Below are 23,400 nucleotides of genomic sequence, written 5' to 3' on the forward strand. Positions count from 1 at the left end.
CGACACGTCCCCAGTCTTTCTCTTGCAATTCTTGCAAGACTTCACATGAACGAAGCGTCCAGAAACAACATGTCTTCGAAGCTCAAAGTCTCCAACGGCGACTGGGTTTGCCCTGATAAACGGTAATTTCTTCGTGAAAGGGTTGTACGATCTTCATTCTTTTGAATTGTCTTATTTTTGGCGCGTTTCAGGTGCGGAAATGTTAATTTTGCCAGGCGCACGTCTTGCAATCGTTGTGGAAAAGGTGGGTACATGCATGCCACGTTTTGTTTGGTCATGAATGAAATACATTTTGGCGGTGTAAACAAATGACAATAGAACATGTTGAAACTTAAAATTTTACAATTAAATCATCATCGTTATGTCCTCGAATTAATAGGGGAAATCGTAGTTAGATATTTGTTTGCTGTTAGTTTGCGTGATCAATTGTATTAATTTATTAAACAGTGATTGAGGTGAAAGGGAATTAAATATAAGACTTAGTTTGACTAGAAGTGTAACTTGAAACCTGAGGTTATTTTGCGGGTTTCTTTTATGTGAATTTGATACTCTGGCCTTTTGCTTGTGTTTTGCCCTTATGATACATTAGCAGAGCTTTAATTACATTCTTTGTGATATAGTTGTCCAATTTTTATCAATTATGTATTGTATTTGATATCAAATTGCTGCATTTTTTGAGGAATTTTGCATAAGCTTAACATTGTTAATCCCTGCTGCCCCCAACGCTGGATGGTGGTGAGTTTTGTCCCCGCAACAACGTTTACATTCCAATGCCCCTTCCCGGTCCCACATGCCTGGGGCATGAGGAACAAGTGGCTCTGGGGACCATGATTGGATTGGCTAGATTTGTAACAAAGAGAATTTAAATCTAGCCAATCAAATCAACTGTAGTAAAATCCCTTGTAACAAAGGGATTTTAAAATGGATGATTTGATTTGCCAAATTCAAATTTTCTCTGTTCTAGCCAATCAAATCAAGTGTCCCTTGAGTCACTCGTTCTGTGTGCCCCAGGCTCAGCCGAGTATGAGGGACAAGGGGCTCTAAGGATGAGAATGTAGTAACCTTTATTTCAACTTAGAGCAGCACATAAGCACTACTATCTCTGAGATAAAAACAAAAAAAAAAACATATTCTGAAAGTGTCGCTGCCTGGTGCACAGGAGAAGTCAATCTCATATGAGACTTGGTACTGGTTCTTTTAGGCTACAACTGAAATAGGTAGACTGTTTATTCGGAGATGGCCATGCAACATCTATGAGCAAAGTACACATGATCATTAATTGAAACCAAAAAAGTAAATTTATGGCAAGCGACTCTGTGAATAGCAAGGGGAGATCTTTTCAATGTGGAAAAAGCTCAGAAGAAGGCCTTCAGAGTATTATCGATACTATCATTGCTGAAGGCAGGGTCCTGAAGCAATGGGTTATTTTTGGGGCAAATACACCAGAGTTGCAGATTGGTTGTGGTTTTAGTTATGACACACAGCAACTGTAATGGCTGTCTCTAAAAATTATAAACATTGTCTATCTCATAGTAATCTGTAGCTGTTTTTGCTGTATTCATCACATAAACCTGCTATTTTGTTATTATATGGCTAGGACCATGGCAAAGTGTCTACCTATGGGAAGTGTTGGTTTGCAGCGGTCCAACAATGTGCCAAGCAAAATAAAGGGTGACTGTAAAGAGAGGTTCTCACATTTTGTTTTCTTCTTTTTTAACAGATAAAGGAAATATCGATTCAATTAAACTTACTGGTTCTCAAATTGGAAAACAAGCTGCAGCAAAGAGTAAAGGATTGTTTAGTGCTGAAGACTGGATGTGTTCAAAGTGTGTATTTAACTTCCTGTTTTGCTATGTTTTGAATTAAAAAAGTATGTCTAAAATGATAAGGCTGATCATGATCCAGAGGTGAAATGGCCTAATAGTTAGTGCATCGAGGTGATTTCCACCAAGAAGCATAATACTAGGTGTGTAGTTTGCATAATAGCTATATATAAAATAAAATTAAATAGAGAAAACATAAGAACAGGTAGTGTTTAAAAAAGATCTGGATCACATTCACTCACTCACGGTCTTTTTTTTGGGATGAGCAAGCCATCCAAACATTAATTTTTTCTTCATTTTCTTTTGTGTACATGCAAATTATGCATGTCAAATTACACGACAGTGCTGGTATAAATGAGTTCTTGCGAAAGAGTTAGACACCACTCAGTTTGGAATTAAATCTCTATTTGTAAGACTCCAGTCATTTTTTATTCCTTTAATTGAAAAAGAAATGTGTGAAAAATTATGGATGCATCAAGTTGCGCTAAGCTTGATATTGTTTTGTTTAACTACTGAAATCCATATATTTTATTATTTTATGACTTATTTATTGTGTTTTTCTTGTAGATGTGGTAATGTAAACTGGGCTCGTAGAAGTGACTGTAATATGTGTGGACATCCTAAATTTGCAAAAGTTGAATTCAGGACAGGTGATTAAGGTTTTCTTTTGATTTATTGTGTGGCCTCCTTTTGATTACCTGTAGTTAAATAGTTCTGTGCGGACATTCATTTGGAATAGGAAACAAAATTAGTTCTAAACTGGGCAGTACAACAAGTTTGTGAATACCGTAAAATTCCGGTTATAAGCCCCCCCCCCCGGTTATAGGCCCATCTACTTGGAAACAAAAAAATACATCCGATTTAACCTGCGATCAGGCTCTCGCGGGGAGGGAAGGAGAAAAAAAGGAAAGCCTGATACAATACTGTCAAGTCGCTGCCGCCCCCAAATTAAAATTCGCCGCCGAGACGCCCAAGATAGCGTGATGCGCCCAACAACCCCGCCCAGACGAGTGCTCAGTAGGCGGACCAGGTCTGCCCGTGGGGAACCACACCAGGTGAAGACACCCGCCGACCGCGAGCCGCCCCACACCGAACACTCCCTCAAAGTGAACAACCGGAGCAGCAGAAGCCCCACTTCATCCGCCAACACCCCGAAACATCACCGGATTTTGGACCGGAAGACGAACCAAAGCCAATCAAAATAAAGTTCTAATGTTGCCTTTCGACCAATCAGAAAAAAGTCCGATGACTTTAAGACGACCGACAAGAGATCAGGCGTTTCCGTGACCTCCCGCCGCGAGAAAAATAACGCCTGATCGCAGGTTACATCCGATTATAAGCCACCCCCCCCCCCTCCCAGATATAAGCCCCCCTCTACCGGATGACAGTACTGAACAGGGCTAAATGTTGCTTTATTATGCGTTTTTAACTTAAAAACGTATTTCGATCAAAACTCCCGTGGCTCTTTTCGAAACGTTTTTTTCATTACGCTTATAAGCCCTCCCGGATATAAGCCCCTCTGTTTATAAGCCCACCCAAAACCCCTTACGAAGTTGTATAAGCCCAGGGCTTATAACCCGAATTCTACGGTATACTGGTTAGTCTGCATTCAGGCCTAGTGGCCTATCAGGCAGAGCTTATCCTTGTTTCCTTAGCATGAAGTGACTAGGAGTATTTTACTCCTGTCCTGGATGGGATGCTAGTCCATTGCAGGATTATGACAGCAGCAAATTCACCAGTACCCATTTATACACCCGAGCCAAGGCTCAGACCTGGACCGATCGATCTGCATTCTTTCTCCAACTCACTTCTTAGTTCTAATCTATTGGATATCGTGAGGATACACTCTCCCATTGGATTAAGTGTTATTGTCAGAGAAAACCGGGCAGGAGCAAAACATCGGGGTCGGCCGTTTACCTTCATCTTTTTACATTATAAAAGCTATCTGATAAGATTAGCAACGGTGGCATTTGCAGCAGTAGAGATTCTTTTTTCTTCGAGATAACACTATTCCGTAATTTTGGGCCCTCCAACGGCCTAAAATATCCGAAATTTTGGGCAACTTTGGGTGAGCCTACAACACACTTTGTATGAGTCCTCAGACTTCTAATATTTTTTATATGACATTTATTCCCTTATAAGTTGACTGGGATATGTAAATCCTTCTAAGCTTTAAAATTATTTTTTTTACGAGGGGTTAAAAATTGTCATTGAATCGTTAATGAGCTTGACCCAAATTTGAGTCATTTTCAGTCGACTGTTTCACAAAAGTGCGGCAGTCTATTTGGAAAATAAAACCATCCCTCGATAGTCTTTTGTGCTGTTATCAAAATGCAGATCAGTTAAAATTGGTATCTAGAAGTAAATCGGAGTTAGCGGCGTCTGAAACTGACATTTCAATTTTTAATTAACATATTTCCCGCCAAATTTTTCTTGAAGGTTATCACTACGTTGTTCCTACTACAACGATTGCAGCCCATAATTCAACAAAAGGGGCGTTCAAAAGTAAATTGCTTTGTTCCCTGGGCTATGGGGTGGAATTTTAAACCGTCTTGTTGCTATTTAGCTTGGTTAAACAGTGAAAACAGTCAACGTGATATTTTATACTGAGCTCTATTTTCCCGCGAAAGTTGTTAAAATGTCACGCAATGTTGCAAAGCAGGAATGTTTTCACAAATGATCTTTTTGTGCCTGAAGCAGAAATGTAAAATATTCCATATACTATTTTTTACCGCCAAACCGCTGTTCAAAACAAGTTAAGTATCTTATTGTTACTTATTTTCGCGGGGCTTGCGAAAACAAAGTCCCGTGTAAACGTATTTTTAAGGCTTTTAATGTATTTTTTGACCAAATGGCGAAACTTTAGTCCAGCGATTATGACCGTTCCATTTTCGCGAAATTAAGTTCCCGTGAAAATAACAAAACGTAAGAGCTATTGAAAAAACCTAGCTGGTGACATATCTCTTTAATTTTCAGCAGGATTTTTTACAAAAGGAGCACAAGAAAAAATTAAATAGCAACGTTTAATTAAATGACTGATACTCATTGTTTGTACTTTTGCCGTACAAAGTAATAAAAAAGGAAAAAATGGTGCCGTAAATCAGCGACAAACAGATCATCTATCCGCTACAATGGATTAAAACTAAAAACATGTAATATCATAGATTGAATGACCGTAACAAACACCTGGTGTTTCGACATTGCAAAACATTATGCTGAAGCAGTAGCTCCTGGTTCAAAAGTATACTTCCCGTGCAACCACTGCGCAGACGAGCGAAAAGCAGTATGTATAGGACATTAATAAAGAAAATACGATATTTAAAATAGCCTCCTAAATGGGTTCGGAATGGAAAACAAGTATTATATAACAAACGTACTTAGGTTATTACTTAACGTTCACTGAAACACGAAAGTTTGTTTTCACGTTAGCGCTTCAAAAGGATTCTCCCAAACTCTGCTGAATGCCGGTACATCAGGCTATGTAAGCACACAGTGATTATTTTATATTTCTTTCATAAAATACACCCAAAGAAGTAGAGCGACGTCATAAATGTGGTTATATAGCCTCAAGGGCTTTAGCCTGCTTAGCAGGCGCGGTAGTTGAGAGGAGGCCACGCGAGGAAAAATTGAGGAGGAAAAAATCTATTTATCCTTGCGTGGCTTTCTCGCGATCGCACACTCGCTTAAACCCGCTAAAAAACTATACAGACGCCTGCTACGCAGACTGCATGGGCTTTCAGTGGAAATCCAGCATAAGTGTCATTTGAAACTTCTTTCTTTGACGTGCAATAAAGATACCGTCAAATGCGTTACTAGACCAAAAAGCCTAAGCCTACCGCGCTTCAGAAAGCGTGCGCGTGAACTACGGCTTGTTCAGGTTTGGAAACATGTGCATGATTTCACATACGTTTCCAGTGGCTCGATGAATGATTTTTTCCTTGCTAGTGACCCATCAACTGCTACTTGTAGGCTTTGGCATATTTCCCTTAGCTCAGCCACTTTCAGCGTGTTAAGTTTCTTTGCTCTTGTAAGCTCGCAAATGTTTCTCTCCCCTACTTGAATGGGGTGATTTGGTACATCCATGTCATGAAGTACTGCTTGCCGCAAATCCTCGAGGGCAATTTCAGATTCCAGCGCCTCTAAGTCTTCCTCTGGAATTTCTTCGTTGGTGTCTTCTAACCCACTCTTTCCCGTTTGACTTTGTCGTTGTAATGCTGATAGCCTTGAGAAGAAACTGTTTATCTGAGGAGCTGTTCTCCACTCTTCTGGAGTAAACAAAAGATGTCCATTATCGTCCTTGAGGAACTTCATTTCATGGGATATCTGTACTGGATCCACCTTTAATCCGCTTCTTGCTCCTGTGTTAAACTTTTTTTGCAAATAGTTCTTTACGTGATCCGTCATTCGTTGTGGCTTTTTGGTGGTTTTTAGGGCCCATCCTTCTGTTCGCCTGTCTTTAACGGTTGAAGAGGAGGGTCTGTTGTAATGTGCGGAACTTGCTTCTTGTTCAGAGATAGGTACGCTCACACCAGTTACCTTCTCAGCCCACTTTTTTCTGATAGAATCATACAAGGACTTCGATTCTAACTTTTTGACATGCTTTCCTGAATCCATGTGCGCATCAGCTTCTGCCTCTGTCTTAAAAGTGAGGACGCATCCAGTCTCACCGCACGAGAAGATTTCACTATCAGGCCTGGTGTTTTCTAAGACAGTACCCCGCTCTTTCGTTCTGAGACCGAACTGCTGGATTACTTTCAGCCCAGTGTCTCCTTGTTTCTCGGTAATCAGTTCACTATACGAAAGAAAGCGCCCAGGTCCAACATTGTAGGCCTTCCAAGTGCGGATTCCACTTTTCTCAAAGGAGAAGTTGTTAATAAGGCTTATACCGGGTATTTTGTTATCCATGCCAGCCGCCTTGGTGGTATCAACTTCCACAACAGCTGCCCTGCAACCCTTCAGGCCGCCGTGGGATTCCAGTACCTGTTTCATGTCATCTGCCGTTGTCACGTCGTGCTTCTCATTCACCCACCTCCGAATGTGCGCTTTCATGGGCACAGTTTTCCGATCGCATATGTCCTTCCCAGCCTGATGATCTGAAAAGTCGTAGCGCAGTGGTGTTACACCTGTCCTTTCTCCAATGTATGCCGGGAAGACTGAGGATCAAGGGCCCGTTATGGTAACAACCCGCGTTGTCTGATCGCAGGAAAGCCTTGTTGATTGAAGGGTACTCAAGCTTGATGGTGTGAAGCAAATGCTCAATGACTGACATCACGGCAAAGCTGTCTTGATTGCACGTGTTGATGAGATGCACAAAGCACTCAACTTCGTATCTCCCATCAGCATGCAAGTTAGTTATGACTGCACTTACATGCCAGCTCCTGCCGCGCTTGCCAAAAAACTCAGACATCCTTTCCCGGTAATGCTGGGCGAGATATTTCATTGCCCAGTCTATGATTATCAAGCACGTTTCTTCGTTAAGTTGGCCAAGGGCGTCCTGCTTAGCTTCCTCTTGATTAACGGAGCGAATCAAATGTGCCTTCTATGCATGAACTGCTCGAATGTACGTCTTGTTCTCAAACTTCATCCTGGCCTTCTGATCCTCGGTGATGTCCACCTCCTCTAGTTTCTTTGTGATTTCTTCTAACACCATATCGAGAGATTCGCACCTATCACAACCGGTGTCGTGAGGGTGCTGACATTCTACACGAAAGTCAAGATTGGTAGGATCACTAAGAGCATAAACAGTGCAGTGGTCGCTGCTGTTTTCGCCTCTACCCACGTGCGCCTTGAAATCCGTCTTGAAATACCTTTTAGCCTCTTTCATCGCCTGCCCCATCTTTTGGGCCCAGTGCTCGTCTGCGCCGTTCTCCATTAACGTTTTAATAGTTGATAGTAGATTGTCGAATGCTTCAGTTCCTTCGGCGGTGAAGTTATCGAGTCCATGAAGGGACTTCTGCATTGATGCTGAGCAAATTTCAAGCATTCGAAACAAAGAACGTTCGCTAGCTGGCTCAAATTCTTGCTCTTTGCAATAGCTTGTGTACTGATGGATAATTCGGGAGGGAATCAATGTTCGTATAACAGCCGGGATGACAATACGTTCCCCAGAGTCTAGCTTTAGCGTTTTTGTCCCAAATGCAACATCTTGAAGTAGGTCTGGTCGTGAAATGTAATTTATAAAATGATTAACTTTCACGGGATCGATTCTTGTTCGGAAGATAGGCTTTTCGGGAACAATTTGTCCTTTTCCTACTTCATTAGCATGCAGACGGGCCTGGTCAATTCTCCATTTAGTTAACCCGGGAATTAGTGTCTGCAATTCTGCGCGGCTAAAATCATTTGCGAAAAGAGATAGAATCTGGCGTTTGGATTGCCAGGACCCTGCTTGATCATGCGCTTTGATCAAGACATCAATAAGCCCAGTACTTGTGTCGAAACGCTTACGTTTGGATGAATCACCATCTTCTCTTTCAATTATCGATTCACTTCGAATGGAATTCCAAAGTTCTTTTTCCTGTCCTGGGCTAATGACCGACAGTGAGGCTGTTACGACTTCCCGCGCCTTGCGCATATAGTACTTTTGCTGGGTCGAGGAAATGTCATCCCATGAAGCGTTTAATGTAGAACGTATAGGGCTAAATCGTCCATTGGTCAGGTTTCCTAGAGCATCATTGAGTGCTTGTCGTCTCTCGTTTTGGAGTTCCTTTTCGTCGCACCATATACTAACCTCTTCCTCGGGTTCAGAGTTCTCAGAGTCTAGTGACGATAGTGTCACAGTCTCGTCTGATTCTTCTATCTGTATTTGGTCATCTTTAGTCACATCGTCAAAGTCAGTAGATTCCAGTTCCACGCACTGCATTAATGTAGAATGCTCACCAGGATCCTAAAAAGAAATCATGAACAGCGAATGTGAACTTTTGCTCACTGTACCCTAGCCTGTACTTTCTTCCTCACTCTGTACGTTCAGAGCTGTAAAAAGTATTTATCCGCAGGCTACACACCCACTTGACATTAACAGTCACTCCAATCACAAGACAAGAAAACACGTATTGCAAATTGGGAATACCGCTGACCTTTTCTGCGCCCTCGACGTTGTCAGGCTCACTTTTTTTACGGTCTTTGTAGTGTTGCAGTCGGCAAGTTGTACAAATAGCTATCATGAAAAACAATAACAACAAAAAAGTTGGAGAGAAATGAAACCACTCTTGCTTTTAAAATTTACACATCTTTACTTTTACATTGATGACTCTGTTTCCATTTTTACGTCTACCTCAGTGGATTTTATTATCATTTTGTTTGCTAAGGTTATTTTTGATGAATCGAAAAGTGGCTCTATTATTTTGATTAGGGACGGACCATTATTTTCTTGGAGGGGGGGGGGATGACAAAATTTTCTCTGCAAACTTTTTTTTAGGTTATGCACCTCTGCAAACACTTTTTTCGAAATTCTTACTATTTTTTGTTATACATATCGTGTTTGCAAACAATTTATTTTGTCTTTCCAGGCCCTGCAAACAATTTTTTTCAATATTTTCCATCCCCCCCCTTCAAAAATATATGGTCCGTCCCTTACTGTAAAAAATCCATTTCGACAAGTTTAATCAACTTTGATTTTTAATATATTTTTATTTATCGCTATTTTTTTAGTATCAACTATCAGCCAGCTATGTTATTGTTTTATATCAGATTTTCAGATTTTATATTTTTGACTGAACCAAAATCTCAAATTAATGCGGCTTATGAAGTCAATTGCGTGCAAACTGATAATTCAATTAAATTTGTGGTTTATATACGTTTAATTTCGTTTTCTGCGAATCCTCGAATATTCATCAAAAACAGTTGTATAAATTGATAAAAAGAAATGATCAATAGTTATTTAGGATACATTTTTGTTGCATTCTTTGGAAGAGCTTGCTTCAACAGGTGTTTTTTTTTACATCTTAAAATGTGCAAAAAGTATGTTTGTACTTTTAATTAGTTTTGATTTGTGTTGTTGACGACGGCACGTAAAATATGCGCTCGAGTAACTATAAAAAAAAATTTGCGGGGCAAAGCGTATGCTTGTTTTTTATAGTTTCGATTCAAGAAAGGTACATATATCTTTATTGCCATTACACGCGGTTTGGCCCTAAAAAAACCGCCTTTGTGATTACAAATATTAGCTGGGAAGCTGAAAAGCAGAAAAACTACACTAGCCTGCAAAGTACTTGCGTATGGGCGCCAATTTTCAACCTTTCGATGTAAATCGTGGGTATGTAAAATTAAAGAGGAACTGCTAAAGAAGTAAAAGCGGTATACTAACCTGCGCCGATAGGAACCACAACATTGAATAAAGCAGAGATTTCGGCTGACATAACAGCGTTTACGCGTCTAGGGAGTTTTATTCGCTTCCTCGTGCCCTCGTGTGTTGGATAGCAGCAAAGTTCGCCTTTCCGGCCCGACCAATCGGTAGTGAGGTCTCGCCTATGCTTGGGACAGATTGCCATGGCCTCCATTTCCTCATTGTTTAAAGCACCCGGCAGACCAGCGCGGTTTAAAATTAACTGTGATTCGCTGACCTCAGTTTTTCCTCGACCACGTTTACCGCTGATTCCAAGACTTACAAGATGAAAAGTCATATCTCGCTTGCAAGCAAGTAATGGAAGAATAACTGAACTGAGCCCACCTAAACTACACGGCGAATCTTCTGACCCGAAAGAACAGTTCATGATTCAACGTCGAGATCGAAACAAAGCTTTACACCTGTCGTCTGACCTTACAATTCGTGACACGTCACGCATTTCAGAAGTCAGGGGAGACAAGTGTGTAAACAATATGTCTGCAAAGTCTACTTAATTAATTTAAGGTAATTCTCGATTAAATTTGCATTATTTGATTCAATTTGCTTTTTGGCGATGATCAAAAGACCAGCGTACTGAGGATACAGTCCGGTTTTACCATAAAGCGTGACGGGGAATAAAAAACAAAACTTTCGCGGGAAATTTTGGTACATGTGTAAGAAGTTATCGGGTATTTCTTTAGAGATTTGAAATGTTTACACATGTTGTTAATGATATAACTGTTTCCATGTTCTCTCCCGAAGACAACGAAACTGCTTTTAGGTCCATTAAGTTAATAATGGACTGCAATCAGAGAAAGTCGAAACATAGTATGTTAGAAAATTTGGCGGGAAACTAAACTAAACTAAACTGAAAAGTGTTATGGCAGTTTTAGACGCCGCTAACTCCGATTTACTTCTAGATACCAATTTTAACTGATCTGCATTTTGATAACAGCACAAAATACTATCAAAGGAATGGTTTTATTTTCCAAATAGACTGCCGCACGTTTGTGAAACAGTCGACTGAAAATGACTCAAATTTGGGTCAAGCTCATTAACGATTCAATGACAATTTTTAACCCCTCGTAAAAAAATTAGTTTTAAAGCTTAGAAGGATTTACATATCCCAGTCAACTTATAAGGGAATAAATGTCATATAAAAAATATTAGAAGTCTGAGGACTCATACAAAGTGTGTTGTAGGCTCACCCAAAGTTGCCCAAAATTTCGGATATTTTAGGCCGTTGGAGGGCCCAAAATTACGGAATAGTGTTATCTCGAAGAAAAAAGAACCTCTACTGCTGCAAATGCCACCGTTGCTAATCTTATCAGATAGCTTTTATAATGTAAAAAGATGAAGGTAAACGGCCGACCCCGATGTTTTGCTCCTGCCCGGTTTTCTCTGGCAATAACACTTAAGTACTTATAAAATTAATGGTTTCTCGGTATATAAATCTCTCAGTGGATAAATTAAGTTTTTTATAACTGATATACAGGTTATGGTGGTGGATATAATGAACGTGAAGGAGTAGAATACAAGGAAAGACAAGAAGACTCTGACGATGAATTTGATGAGGTACTGCATGCAAACATCTGCTGGTTAAACTGATTAGTAATACATAGTTGGGTACAGTTTTGCTAGCTTTAATTAACTGAATTTCTTGATTTCATTGACGACACATTGTTCCTGTTTTATAGAGCGTTTTCACGTGACGTCACATTTTTCGCGGGAAATTTGAGACGCCATATTGGTGTTCCACTTTTCCATCATGGCGGTATATTCCCTCTCGGATTATGTGAACAACCTCGATCCCCACGTGAAGAAACCTACTCTGATGAGATTTCTTGTGTTGGAATGGATCCTGTAATAATTCCGGATAAAACATACGATCCAGAATGCTTGCCTCCTGTCGAATCTATGGATTTGCTCGTCGTTTTGAGTGCTAGAAACCGGCTATTATAGTAAGGACCAATCTTTCAGAAGTTCACACGGGCGTATAATCAACTTATTCAGGGTTTGTAAATAGCGTTAAAGAGTATAAAATAGGCAAAAATGTCATCATTCTCGGAAAGGTTAGGCATTCACAAAGAATGAACGATTCAAATGTTACGCTTTCGATAATAACCGAGCAAAAGGGGATCGCATATCACAAGAGTTCTGTTTTACATCGAGGCATGGAATCAAAATAGGAATAAAGGAAAAACCTTCATGTTGTGGCTTTAAGTTTGATTCGCCCTTTATCTGTTTCTATTGTTTCAAGGAACAGAAACATATCAACAACTTGTCAGCCAACTTCGATAATTTGCAGCAAATGTTGTCTGAGTTAATATATTTGCCTTCCTGGGATTAAGCTAAAAGTTGACCAAAATTGTTTGCCCAATGTTTAAATACCAGGTTATTCATTTACTTTCCAACCCAGTCTTTCAAATGCTGGCGGAGTTGGTTTTTGTATCAAAGCAGATTATTCAGTTATTTACAACTAGTCCTGAACTCACAAAAACAACAGATGACTTTGAGGCTCTATGGGTAGAAATGCAAAATGGATCTCAAAGAAACATGATCTGTAGTGTGATTTATCTGCACCCAAATGGTTATATACAAAACTTTATGGATAATCTTAACTCTACAGTTGACAGGATTCATAGGAAGGATAAGTTCTGCATTACCTTGGGAGATTTCAATCTAGATCTCCTTAAATTGGATTCTCACGCAGATACAGCCACACATTTTACAACCCACCCGAATTACTGACCACTCAGAAACATCTCACCTCAAGTGGAAATCTTGTTTATGATCTTACTGATCATCTACCTAACTTTCTAATTGTAAAAAAAATATATTCTTCTCTTCTCAATAATATTAAGATCTAATAATGAGACGATTTTTATTTTTATGAATCTGCTCTAATTCAAGATATCCAGTGATCCTAATGTAATGTTTAATTCCTTTTACACTAGAATCTCAGAAATAGTTGTTGTTCATATTCCTATCAAGCAACTTTCTAAACGTGAATCTAAAATGAAATCCAAACCATGGACAACTGCATTAAGCGACTCAATTATCATTCTAAAGAAGTATATGAAAACCAAACCTACTGTACTTTTTATCATTCAAAATTTAAACTTTTAGGAATGGGCATAACCACTTGCTAAAAGTGAGTAAAAATAACTATAAAAATAATCACTTCCATGTAAATAAGTCTGATTCCAAGAAAGTCGACTGGAAGGGGATAAGACAACTTGTAAACCTTAGATGCAGATCTGGATGTACTCCCACTAAATTACTTGTTGACGATTCTGAAAAAAAAAATGATCCTAAGTCAATGGCCAAATTACCCTTTTAACTCTTTCTTTGTTCATATTGGATATTTTTTGGCTAAGATTGTTTGTAGAGTAAATAAATCCCCCCTTCAGTGTCTCACACCTTCATCTCAGTATTTATTGCCCCCGCAGGGCTTTGGCCCAGAGGCCAAAGCCCGAGGAGGCATTATAGTGTCCCCCACGTATAAGTAGTTACAGAGGAAAATACAGAGGAAATACAGGGAAAAATACAGGGCATACAGTCAGAAGCCAAAAAAAATCTCGACTTGGTTGAAGTGAGCGCGCAAGCTAGTATCGGGTAATGATGACGTCACAATAGGGTTTGCCTGCAAATAGTATCGGGTAATGATGACGTAACAATAGCGCTTGCCCGCTATGGGTTTTGGATAATGGTGACGTTCAAGCACCTTCCCGGATTACGCGTCTTCACAACTTCACAACTCTCACCTCGCACATGTTGTGGATCATATTATTGGCGGGATGTATACCGTATACCTTTAATTTTAAGTTTATATCCAATATACCAAAAAGATTATTTAAAAAACTTGAAACGCACGCGAGTTACCGACAAAAACGTATTCTTTCAACTTAACTTTTTAGTCCGCTAAAGCCTAGTTTTCACTAGCGACGCAAACACAAGCGCAAGCACAAGCGTAAGGATAACGGCTATAATTTCACCGTGAATACGGCTTCGACGCAAACAAAAGCACAAACACAATTGAATTGATGCTCATGCTTGAACTTGTGTCAAGCACAAGTACAAGGGTCATTTTTTTTCCTGTTCGCGTGCTTGCGTTTGCGCTTGTGCTTGTACTTGCGTCGCTAGTGAAAACCAGGCTTAAGTGTTCTAATTTAGAATGACATCGGCAGACTCGTATGTAATTATCACACAACAATCTAACGTCAACCTTTTGTCGGTCGGGAATAAACACCCAAAGCGATACTTGATGAAAACGTTCGATCTTTTAGTCAGGGCTTTATATTCGGTCGCTACACTTCTAGTAGAAATTCATTCTCTCCCCAGGAGGTGACCGAAAAAAAAACCAAACACTGCTCAGTGGCCCGGTCATCTGAGAACGTGTTTGCGGGCCCGGTGGGCGGTGTTTGTTTGCGAAGCGATAGATTTTTCTAAATGCTTTTTTCTCGAATTATATTTTTCGCATGGTAGCTAAAACTCCAAGGGATTTTGTTCAATTGACTTCAAATCTTCAGAGGAATTACCGTACTTCAATATATCAGCAACAAAAACATGTCGGCGATTGTTTTATTTATAAAAACGTTTGCGTTGAGAGACTTTTTTGTACGATCAATCCATGTTTTTTAGCCCTTCTTCGAAAATGCTCTGTAACCTTTTTACTGTAATCGAATACGACAAAACGCCGACACGTTTTTTAGCACTTTGGGAGTGGAAACCCTCGAACAAATCAAATTAGCGAATTTTAAAGCTTTCAATAGCCGATTCCAACTTTCGTATTTAGACCTCGTAAAAAATTCAACAATTTACTTTATCACAAAATGAATGAAATATTTAGATAGCCAGTTCTATGAGCTTTAAGTTAATATGGGTTTTATGTATCTACAATTCAACCCGGACGCGCTACAGTGTTTTGAAGTGAGACACGCCTGAAGGCAGTCGAGTTTTTGAGCTTGTGTAAGAGAAGTTTAACGTGGAAGTCTTTTTTGAGCTTTTGCAAGATAAGGATATTTGTTTGGATTTTGTTGATATCGAAATAGATTACAAAGCTTGCTACTGCAGAGCAAGTTGGTTACGATTGCTGAATTGAACAGATTCAGTTTACATAAAGAAAACATTGAGAATAGTGAAACTAAGCAGAAAGTCAGGAACCGTGAGCTACTGCGCAGTGCGAGTGTTTTGTTTTCTTTATGTAAACTCTGCAAACTTGGTTTTTCGACTGAGTCTTTCAGTCGCTTTTGTGTGTGATTTGTGTCTGACAAATCGCAGATTTGTACTGAGTCTTTCAATCCAGCAATCGTAACCAACTTGCACTACAGTAGCAAACTTTGTGATCTATTACGTGACTGCCATGTTAAAAATTATACAGTTTAGTATTTTAAAATTGAAAGCAAAATAAATATTTATACAATAAAATTGAGCTATCTTCAACTTCTCACTGCCCATCAATGCCTCACCCAGTGCCCAGATGCGATAGCCACTAACACAAAACCGCACGCTACAGTTTCGCGCACATTTACAACCCTCAAAAATAAACACAAACAAGTTTCCATTTTATACAAATCAGATAAGATCAAAAGACCGGGGGCACTTTTAGTGTCAACTACCCCTAGTTTATTTCTACAGTAAACACCCGTGTGTAAGAACCTAGTGGTTTAAGAACCTGCTGGCAGAAATTTGCCATTTTAATACCCCAAAATATAAGAAACTGTTTAGCCAAGCAAATTTCAGCAGATTCTTATATGTGGGTTATAGAAAATTTTGATGAACATTTTTAACAGAACATACCAAACTGTATTTACAAATAAAGAAAAGGCAGATTCACATAGATTGCAATTGTCTTCTTTGGACCTTGCATGAGCCTTGAAGCAATACAGTTATGAATAAATGCTGCATAATGAAGGACCAAACCCATTTTTTTTCTTCTCGTACAATCAAAAACTATGGCTCCTCCTTAGAAATTAAAAACCTTATTAAGAACCTACTTAGCCTAAATTACCAATAACTACCCCCAAATACAAGAACCTATTTTGCCAAACTTAGAAAATTGTAGGTTCTTACACGCGGATGTTTACTGTATTTCCCATAACAACTGTGGAAATTGAAAATAAAATTATTAAACTGAATGCCACCAAGTCTACTAGACCATTTAGTATACCAATCAACATCCTAAGAGCTACTAAATATGCCATATCTAAGCCTCTACTACGAGAAATTATATTTAATAAATGCTCCCTTTTTAATTTTACTGGAATTGTCCCAAGCAATTTAAAAAAAGCTTAAGTTACCCATGTGTTATAAACAAGTTTAGGCCTTACAAACAAGTTTAGAACATTCTGTCCATATCCAATAAACTGTTGGAAAAATTGATGCATAAGAGAATACTTCTCTTGGCAAAGAAGAATTTCAAAGAAATTTATTGCAAACAGTTTGGTTTCTGTGAAAACACTCCACTGATCATGCCATTCTAAGCATCATCGACCGGATACAACATGCAATTGACTGCAACGAACTTTCTTGTAGTATAATTATTTTAAGATTTCAGTAAAGCCTTCAATACTGTAAGTCATAACATCTAGAGTGAGAAACTAGATTATTGTGGATTTTGTGGAGTATAGCGAAAGATTGGTTCACCTCATATCTTACCAACAGATATCAGTTTGTTTTCTTGGGACATACTGTGTCAGATCTTCAATCTTTGAAATGCTTGCTGCTAACTCGGTCATTTTCTAACATATAGCATCAGCTAAATCGTCTCTACTTATGGCAGAAATACATCTTCCTCTTTGTCAGGTATTCCACGTACTTGCCTTGGTTAACAATAACACGTAGAACACGAAAAAACTCAGTTTTTCACCACTGGGCCTTCTTTTTCCCTGTATTATTGCCACAGCCGACGAGAATGCAAAGAATATTAATGTAAATGAATTGTTTCGCGCATTAAAGTAGTCGAAAAACTGAAAATTATGCTCTAACTGTTGTGTGACGCTGCTCAAACTCTGCTTCGATGGAACACCAATATGGCGGATAAAGTCGGTTGCCATGACAATGAAGAAATCTGGTCACGTGAGTGAAAACGCTCTATATAATTTTAAAAAATTGATAATTTTTGTCACAAGGCTTGAAACTTGAAGCAAACAAAGCTTTCAAATGTATGCCACAGTCTTCTTTACATATATTATTTTTTCTTCTTTTCATGATAGTTTGGTAGAAGAAAGAAACCTAAAACAGGATTTAAAAAAACAGTCACTGAACAGGTATGTTGCAAATCAATGTTCTATTGTGGATATTGGAAGAGTCACAATTTTATACTATGTTTAGGTGAGCCTTTTAAGCCCAACTGGCTCATAGTTCTTGGTGGTTAACTCCGGTCTCTGTAGCACGAAGCGGGTAGGAGTATATTTGTTACTTCCCCTAGATGGGATGCTATCCATCGTAGGTTGCTCCCCAGTATTCTGTCAAGTTGCCCCGACAATTCGCTAGTACCCATAACACAATGACCCTAGCCAAGGCTTGAACCTGGTTCGATCTGCAATCCAGCACACTTACCATAAGGCCATTGCGTCTCCCACATCACTCTTTATTACTTTATTATAAACAGAAACCACCAACTGAAGAACCTTTTGATGACGAGGAAGAGGAAGATGATGATGATGACGAAGAGGGCGACTTATCAAAATATAACTTGGATGACGAGGTACTGCCAAGCAAAAACCTGTTACCCAGAGTCTTTATTCCCCTTTACCAGCAGTTGGGAAACAAGTGACCCTGGAAAGTTTTGATTGGAAGTCTGAAAATATTGGACTCAGCACTCTCGGTTGAATTGCGCATGCCTAGCTTTCAAAAACATGACTCAACAAACTTCTTGGTGTTTTACCTCAATCAAAATCAAAGTCAATCAAAATCAACACGGCGACATAATTTTTGAGTCACTCATTTCTGACCCAGAGACCTAAGTCAAGCAGGCATATAATAAAGTTTAATTCATAGTTTAGACTTTAGATGGTTTTCACTTGAGTGTTGAAAGTAATCCGCATTTGCTTTGGTTTTGCATTACTACACTTAGTGATTGGTTGAAAACTCTTGTGCTTCTTTCTCAGCCAATCAAAAGTAAAACCAAAACCAATTGTGACTCTATTCATGTACATTTTTCCGCTCTTCGTGCCTGTTACATGTATCTAATTCAAGTTTTGATTGGTTCACTGGAGTGCCGTGTCATTTGTGATTTGGTTTTGGTTTTACGACACTCAATTGAAAACTGCTCTATGTTCTGTTTTTTAATGTATTACTGTAGGATGAAGATGAAGAGGAAGATGGCGACTTGTCCAAGTACAACCTTGATGACTCAGATAGTGAAAACAAGGATAAGGGCCGGTAAACTCCTCCCCCCTGTCTGCCCCACCATTCCTTCTTTACTCAGGTGGGGCCAGGCACTCTGCCAATGTTTAGTGGATTATTACCAAAATATAATTACTTTTTGTGGGTTTGAGAAAAATATTGCTATCTACAATGTATCCTTAAAAGAAAAATGTAAGAGATTTTCTGGATGGTGTGGCCACTAAAAGCATTTAAGTAAAATTCATTTATTTTCATGCCAAAATATTCCTGGAAATGCATGCTTTTTGATAGTCATTTTTTAGTGATAAATTTTATGAAACTCACTAAAATCAAAAGACAAATATGTATATTAACTCATTCTTCTCAGCAGAGTACAACTTAATAATACTAGACTATAAAGTATACATAACCCACAGTACGTAAATTGTATTTTGTGCTGTCAGTTGAAGACCGAGTTAACAGGTCATTGGTACTTTTGTTGAGTCCGTCACTCCATGAAGTGCAAAGCATGATAAAAATTCCGTACTCATGACATGCTCCACAAAGATTTGACTAGTGTCTCTGATTCTTACATAGAAAATTCACGGCCAAACAATATCCAATCCGAAGCACTTCATAGTTCTCCCAGTATAGAGCTACATCATTGTGTGACATTTTTCAGGTTGATTTTCAGACTTATGTCATGTTCAATGATAATCTCTTTAGCTAGTAGACATTTTAGTGTATAGTGTCACTGTTCACTTTTACTACCTGTTTTTCAGCCGCTCAAGATCAAAATCTGGCTCCCCACCGAGTAAGAAAAAACGACACAGTAGCAGTAGTAGTTCATCGTCTTCATCGTCAAGATCAAGAAGCCGCTCCTCGCGGTCTCGTAGTCGTTCAAGGTCTCATTCAAAGAGCTCCAGTTCAAGATCGAGGTCTAAATCGCGTTCCCGCTCAGGATCTCCCAAAAGATCAAGCCCAAAGGAGAAGAGGTTTGGTATTATGTTATGATGGGATGAATGTTTGACATCAAGTTATTTGTGTAATGTTTAATCAAGTGGTATTGTTATGTCCCTGTTGTCTTCATCACGGCGTGTTTAATTTCTTCTTCTACCTTGTGTGGTACTATTAAGAATACATGTTGACCTATGATTGGTGTAGCTGTTGAATTTTTTACTTACTGCCCAGCATGCCTGTGTGGCACATAATGCAGCCCTTTGTTGCTGTTTCCAAAACAAGGAGTTTTTAAGGAATGATATTGTTAGCCTCAAGCCCAACCCTCCACACCTGGAGGGTTGTGGGACTGACTTTATTCTGGACCCTACTCCTTGACCCATCTGGCTTGGGAGGCCTTACCATGGATGGTACCGCCGTCATAGCTCTTAGAGTCATTGGGAACCCAAGCCACTCAGCCACGCCAAGAGTGCGTCATAATTTTTAGTGATAACATTTTTAATTTTCAACAGAGCTGTGATTAGAGAAACATTGACCCGTGTTGACCCAGATAACTTAATGTTACTTCAAAATGCAAAATTGTTTGCAGATTTCATTTTGTGTCCAACATTTCTTTCCTCAGCAAGAGGTCCCGCTCCCCTTCCAGATCAAGATCTCGATCTCGCTCCCACTGAAGGCAGCCTGGATAGATAGCAGTCGCTGTTGTAGGTCAAGTAAGTTAAGGACAAGAAAGCTTGTACACACTTATTGTGAACAAGCGGGTTAGGCTCAGCAAAATGCTTGGATACTTAAAGATTTGTTCCTGTCATTGCAGAGTACTTGGCTTGTTTAACCCTGTTTTCCCAAACCAAACAAGTTTTAAAAGCCATTGCTTGGATTTCACCAAAATACAGTGCTGTCAAGCCTGGGGGTTGAGGGAGGGACTTCCATATGAAAAAGCAGGGATATTTGTTGGCAAATTTGGCTCCGTTTCATGATCAAAATTGCAAATAAATCTCCTCACTGATAGTCTTTACATTTCTTTTAATGTTAGTTCTGGGAATTTGGTGGCACAAGACAGTAGCCTCTAGTTGATGATATTCTTTATTCTCACTACATGTCAGCCAGCCAATGTATTAATAATTGTAAGTGGAAAATAATTAATAACATCTTGATCATAATATTATATGAGATTTACAGGGCTGAAGGGAAAGTGTCATGAGTGTTAAGCCTGGTTTTCACTAGCAACGCTTGCACAAGCGCAAGCATGACAGCTCTTATTTCACTGTGAAAAAGGCCTTGGCACAAGTGCAAGGACAAAAAAAGGAAAAATTTTGATCCTTGAGTTTGTGATTGCGTTTATGCTTGCATTAAGTTCATTTTCATAGTGAAATAAGAGCTGTTATGCTTGCACTTGTACTTGCGTTGCTAGTGAAAAACAGGCTTGAGTGTTCAAAATTAAAATGGAAGCTTCTAAAGTTTTGATCTAAGAAATAAAATGACCTTTGACTTGTTTACATGGACAGATGTACTGTGTAAGCCGTTGCGAGGAGTTCGCATTATTATTTTCATCTATGTGACAAATTAAAATTGGCAACAAAGTCTTCTAAGAGAGTGATGGCTAATCTCTTGTACAGTCAGCTTTTGTCTGACACTAGGGCATGCAGCCTAGTTCAGCTCATGACACTTCCTCTAAAGGTTGGAATGAATGAACCACCCTCTAACAATTCTGTACTTCACAAGTTTGTTTTCAGAGAAAAGAATTGCTGAAGCTTCAAGAGCTTACTTGCAAGCAAGGATTAGGAAGTCACTCTGGACGTTGAAGACTGGCTTTATTTAGTATAAAATGAAACCAGTGTCCCAACTTTTTTTTTAGAAAAACAAAAGTTTGTTGCAGATGCACTTTGTTCACAAAAATAAAGATAAATTAGAACAAGTGTGGAACTTGTGTTACTCCTCCCAACTTTTTTATTACAAATAACTTTGTTGCAAAGATGCACTTTGTTCAAAGAAGTTATTAAATCTTAGTGCAGAACTTGTGTTATTACAGCGAGTAGAAGTTGTGTACATTAAATCTTCAGAATTTCACCCTGAACTTTTTGACTTCCTTACACAGAATCCAGGATTGTGTTGACTAACTCGATTCCAATCTTTGATTTGTTCCGCCCTCGGTGGGCCAGGTAACCCTGACACAAACCCTTTTATACACAACAAGATAGCCCAGCGAGAAGGGCACCCCTGGCCAGACCTTGGCGAAGTAGACAGGGGTCGTTTTTATTCAACCAAAAATTCTTGATATTCTGGGTTGGGAAGTGAATGGAATGGAAATTTCCCGGAATTTAATTCCAGAAAAACGAAACCGCCAGAAAATACCATTTCCATTCACCACAGAGAATACCAGGAATTCCAATCTGGTATTTTTGGGAGAGGAAAAATTAGGACATGGAAAGCGCTTAGGGTGTCCTGAGTTACCCTGCTTTGCAAGTTAATACTTCCAATGTGTTTTGAAAAGAAATATATCAGAAGTTGGCTTGCCTTGGCAAGTCAGGGCACCCTCCTTCCAAGTAAACAGGACCTCTATGTTAGAACCAGCTAAACAGGTGAAGAAGTAAAAGCTGTCAAAATACATTGAGGAGGCATGGCCCAAAAGTAGTGACAGCACATAAAATAAAATGGCGACAAACCACAACCCTTTTCATAAACTGAAATTCCAACAAGGACAAGCAATTTTTCTTCAATTCTACTACCGTGATAAAACAGCGACAAGATATTTTTAAATTAAGTATTCCCCCTCATTTGAGAACATAATAAATGTAGAAATTACAAGCCACACAACTTTGACATAAATATAATAAAGCATTGGCTTCTTTTGGGGCACAGGGTATTTGCTGAACCACATAGAAAAATTTTATAAAGTATGGGGGTTCAGTACTTCAAGATCAAATGACTTCTTGCAGCTTCTTGATCCATTCAAGAACTGACAAAAATTCAATACTTTTTTCAATGTTTTTTTTTTCCTTTTAAAACAGAAAGGTAAATGAAAGGAAACCAAATTGGAAAGTACAAAGACAGGGTCGGTGACAAAAGTATCTCATCGAAGAAAAGTCTATAGATTATTGCAAGTTTGATCTGTTTGTTCTGTAACGCACACCTCGGTCTGTAAATTGAACATACGTCTTGAGAATACTTGGAAGAGAAAAAAAAAAGTACTTTGTCAAAAAGAAAGCAGTTTCCTGAAAATATCGGGCATAATTGTTTTTTCCGAGTTCATTTCTTTTACAAGGAAAGATTAGCACAGTGGCGCATTTGTTGGTCATACACTTTCGCAAATGTGGTGGCTCCTAAAGGAGCCGTTTGTTGATGTTGGAGACTGAACAGTCTAACCGCCAAATCCGTACAGAGTACGGCCTTGTCGTTTCAGAGCGTACACCACATCCATGGCTGTCACAGTCTTTCTCTTGGCGTGCTCGGTGTACGTCACAGCATCACGGATCACGTTCTCAAGGAAAACTTTGAGAACACCACGAGTCTCCTCGTAGATCAGGCCAGAGATTCGCTTGACACCGCCACGGCGAGCAAGACGACGGATGGCTGGCTTGGTGATGCCTTGGATGTTATCACGAAGAATCTTTCGGTGACGCTTGGCGCCTCCTTTTCCTAGACCTTTGCCTCCTTTACCGCGACCAGACATTTTTCTTGAATGACTTTACGAATTACAAGAGAACTTTGAAAGCAAACTTCTCAGATAGCGGAATCTTGAACTGCCCGCTTTCTTATAGGAAATATGCGGACGCAATAGGAAACGCAAGAAAAGTTTGCCCATTTCTGATTGGTTACTTTTTAAAGAGCTCTGAACCAATCACGTTGTGGTCTTTTCTCTCTGTCTGAACTTTCGATCCTCAAAACCTTGAAGCTCGAGATCAGAAAATAAAACTGTACCCCCATATGCCGTCATAAATTAGTCTGCATTTATTTGTTACCTTCATTTTA

The 23,400-nt window shown here is 39.2% G+C and overlaps 2 protein-coding genes and 1 pseudogene across 4 annotated transcripts; 1 reads left to right on the top strand and 2 right to left on the bottom strand.

Annotated features, from left to right (window-relative positions):
• Position 1: 1 nt before the first annotated feature.
• Positions 2-21,346, top strand: LOC144638266 (zinc finger Ran-binding domain-containing protein 2-like). Of its 3 annotated transcripts, XM_078497488.1 has the most exons (11): positions 2-122; positions 192-244; positions 1,721-1,826; positions 2,391-2,473; positions 11,639-11,718; positions 17,361-17,414; positions 17,759-17,854; positions 18,452-18,531; positions 19,257-19,469; positions 20,054-20,144; positions 21,154-21,346. In XM_078497488.1, exons 1-10 carry the CDS (start codon positions 46-48, stop codon positions 20,103-20,105), a joined length of 894 nt encoding a protein of 297 aa, XP_078353614.1. In that variant the 5' UTR covers positions 2-45; the 3' UTR covers positions 20,106-20,144; positions 21,154-21,346. The 3 variants fall into 3 exon arrangements, with proteins under 3 accessions (XP_078353614.1, XP_078353613.1, XP_078353615.1); XM_078497487.1 differs by having other exon boundaries at positions 20,054-21,346; XM_078497489.1 differs by lacking the exons at positions 20,054-20,144; positions 21,154-21,346 and having other exon boundaries at positions 18,452-18,577; positions 19,257-19,386.
• Positions 5,566-10,531, bottom strand: LOC144638923 (uncharacterized; annotated as a pseudogene).
• A 783-nt stretch (positions 21,347-22,129) lies between the features above and the next one.
• LOC144638359 (histone H4) lies at positions 22,130-23,165 on the bottom strand. Its single transcript, XM_078497583.1, has one exon. The coding sequence runs from the start codon at positions 23,099-23,101 to the stop codon at positions 22,790-22,792; it is 312 nt and encodes a 103-aa protein (XP_078353709.1). The 5' UTR covers positions 23,102-23,165; the 3' UTR covers positions 22,130-22,789.
• Between the last annotated feature and the right edge of the window lie 235 nt (positions 23,166-23,400).

Source organism: Oculina patagonica, chromosome 14, assembly GCF_052425735.1.
Source record: "Oculina patagonica isolate OP01 chromosome 14, crgOcupat, whole genome shotgun sequence".
NCBI classification, from domain to species: domain Eukaryota; kingdom Metazoa; phylum Cnidaria; class Anthozoa; order Scleractinia; family Oculinidae; genus Oculina; species Oculina patagonica.

What these genes read in the sequence shown, in the direction of transcription:
- LOC144638359 (XM_078497583.1), bottom strand. Translation starts at nt 23,101, where the DNA reads ATGTCTGGTCGCGGTAAAGGAGGCAAAGGTCTAGGAAAAGGAGGCGCC.
- LOC144638266 (XM_078497487.1), top strand. Translation starts at nt 46, where the DNA reads ATGAACGAAGCGTCCAGAAACAACATGTCTTCGAAGCTCAAAGTCTCC. An exon ending in AAAAGTTGAATTCAGGACAG is followed by an intron (nt 2,474 to 11,638) that starts GTGATTAAGGTT and finishes ACTGATATACAG; the next exon opens with GTTATGGTGGTGGATATAAT. An exon ending in AAAAAACAGTCACTGAACAG is followed by an intron (nt 17,415 to 17,758) that starts GTATGTTGCAAA and finishes TATTATAAACAG; the next exon opens with AAACCACCAACTGAAGAACC.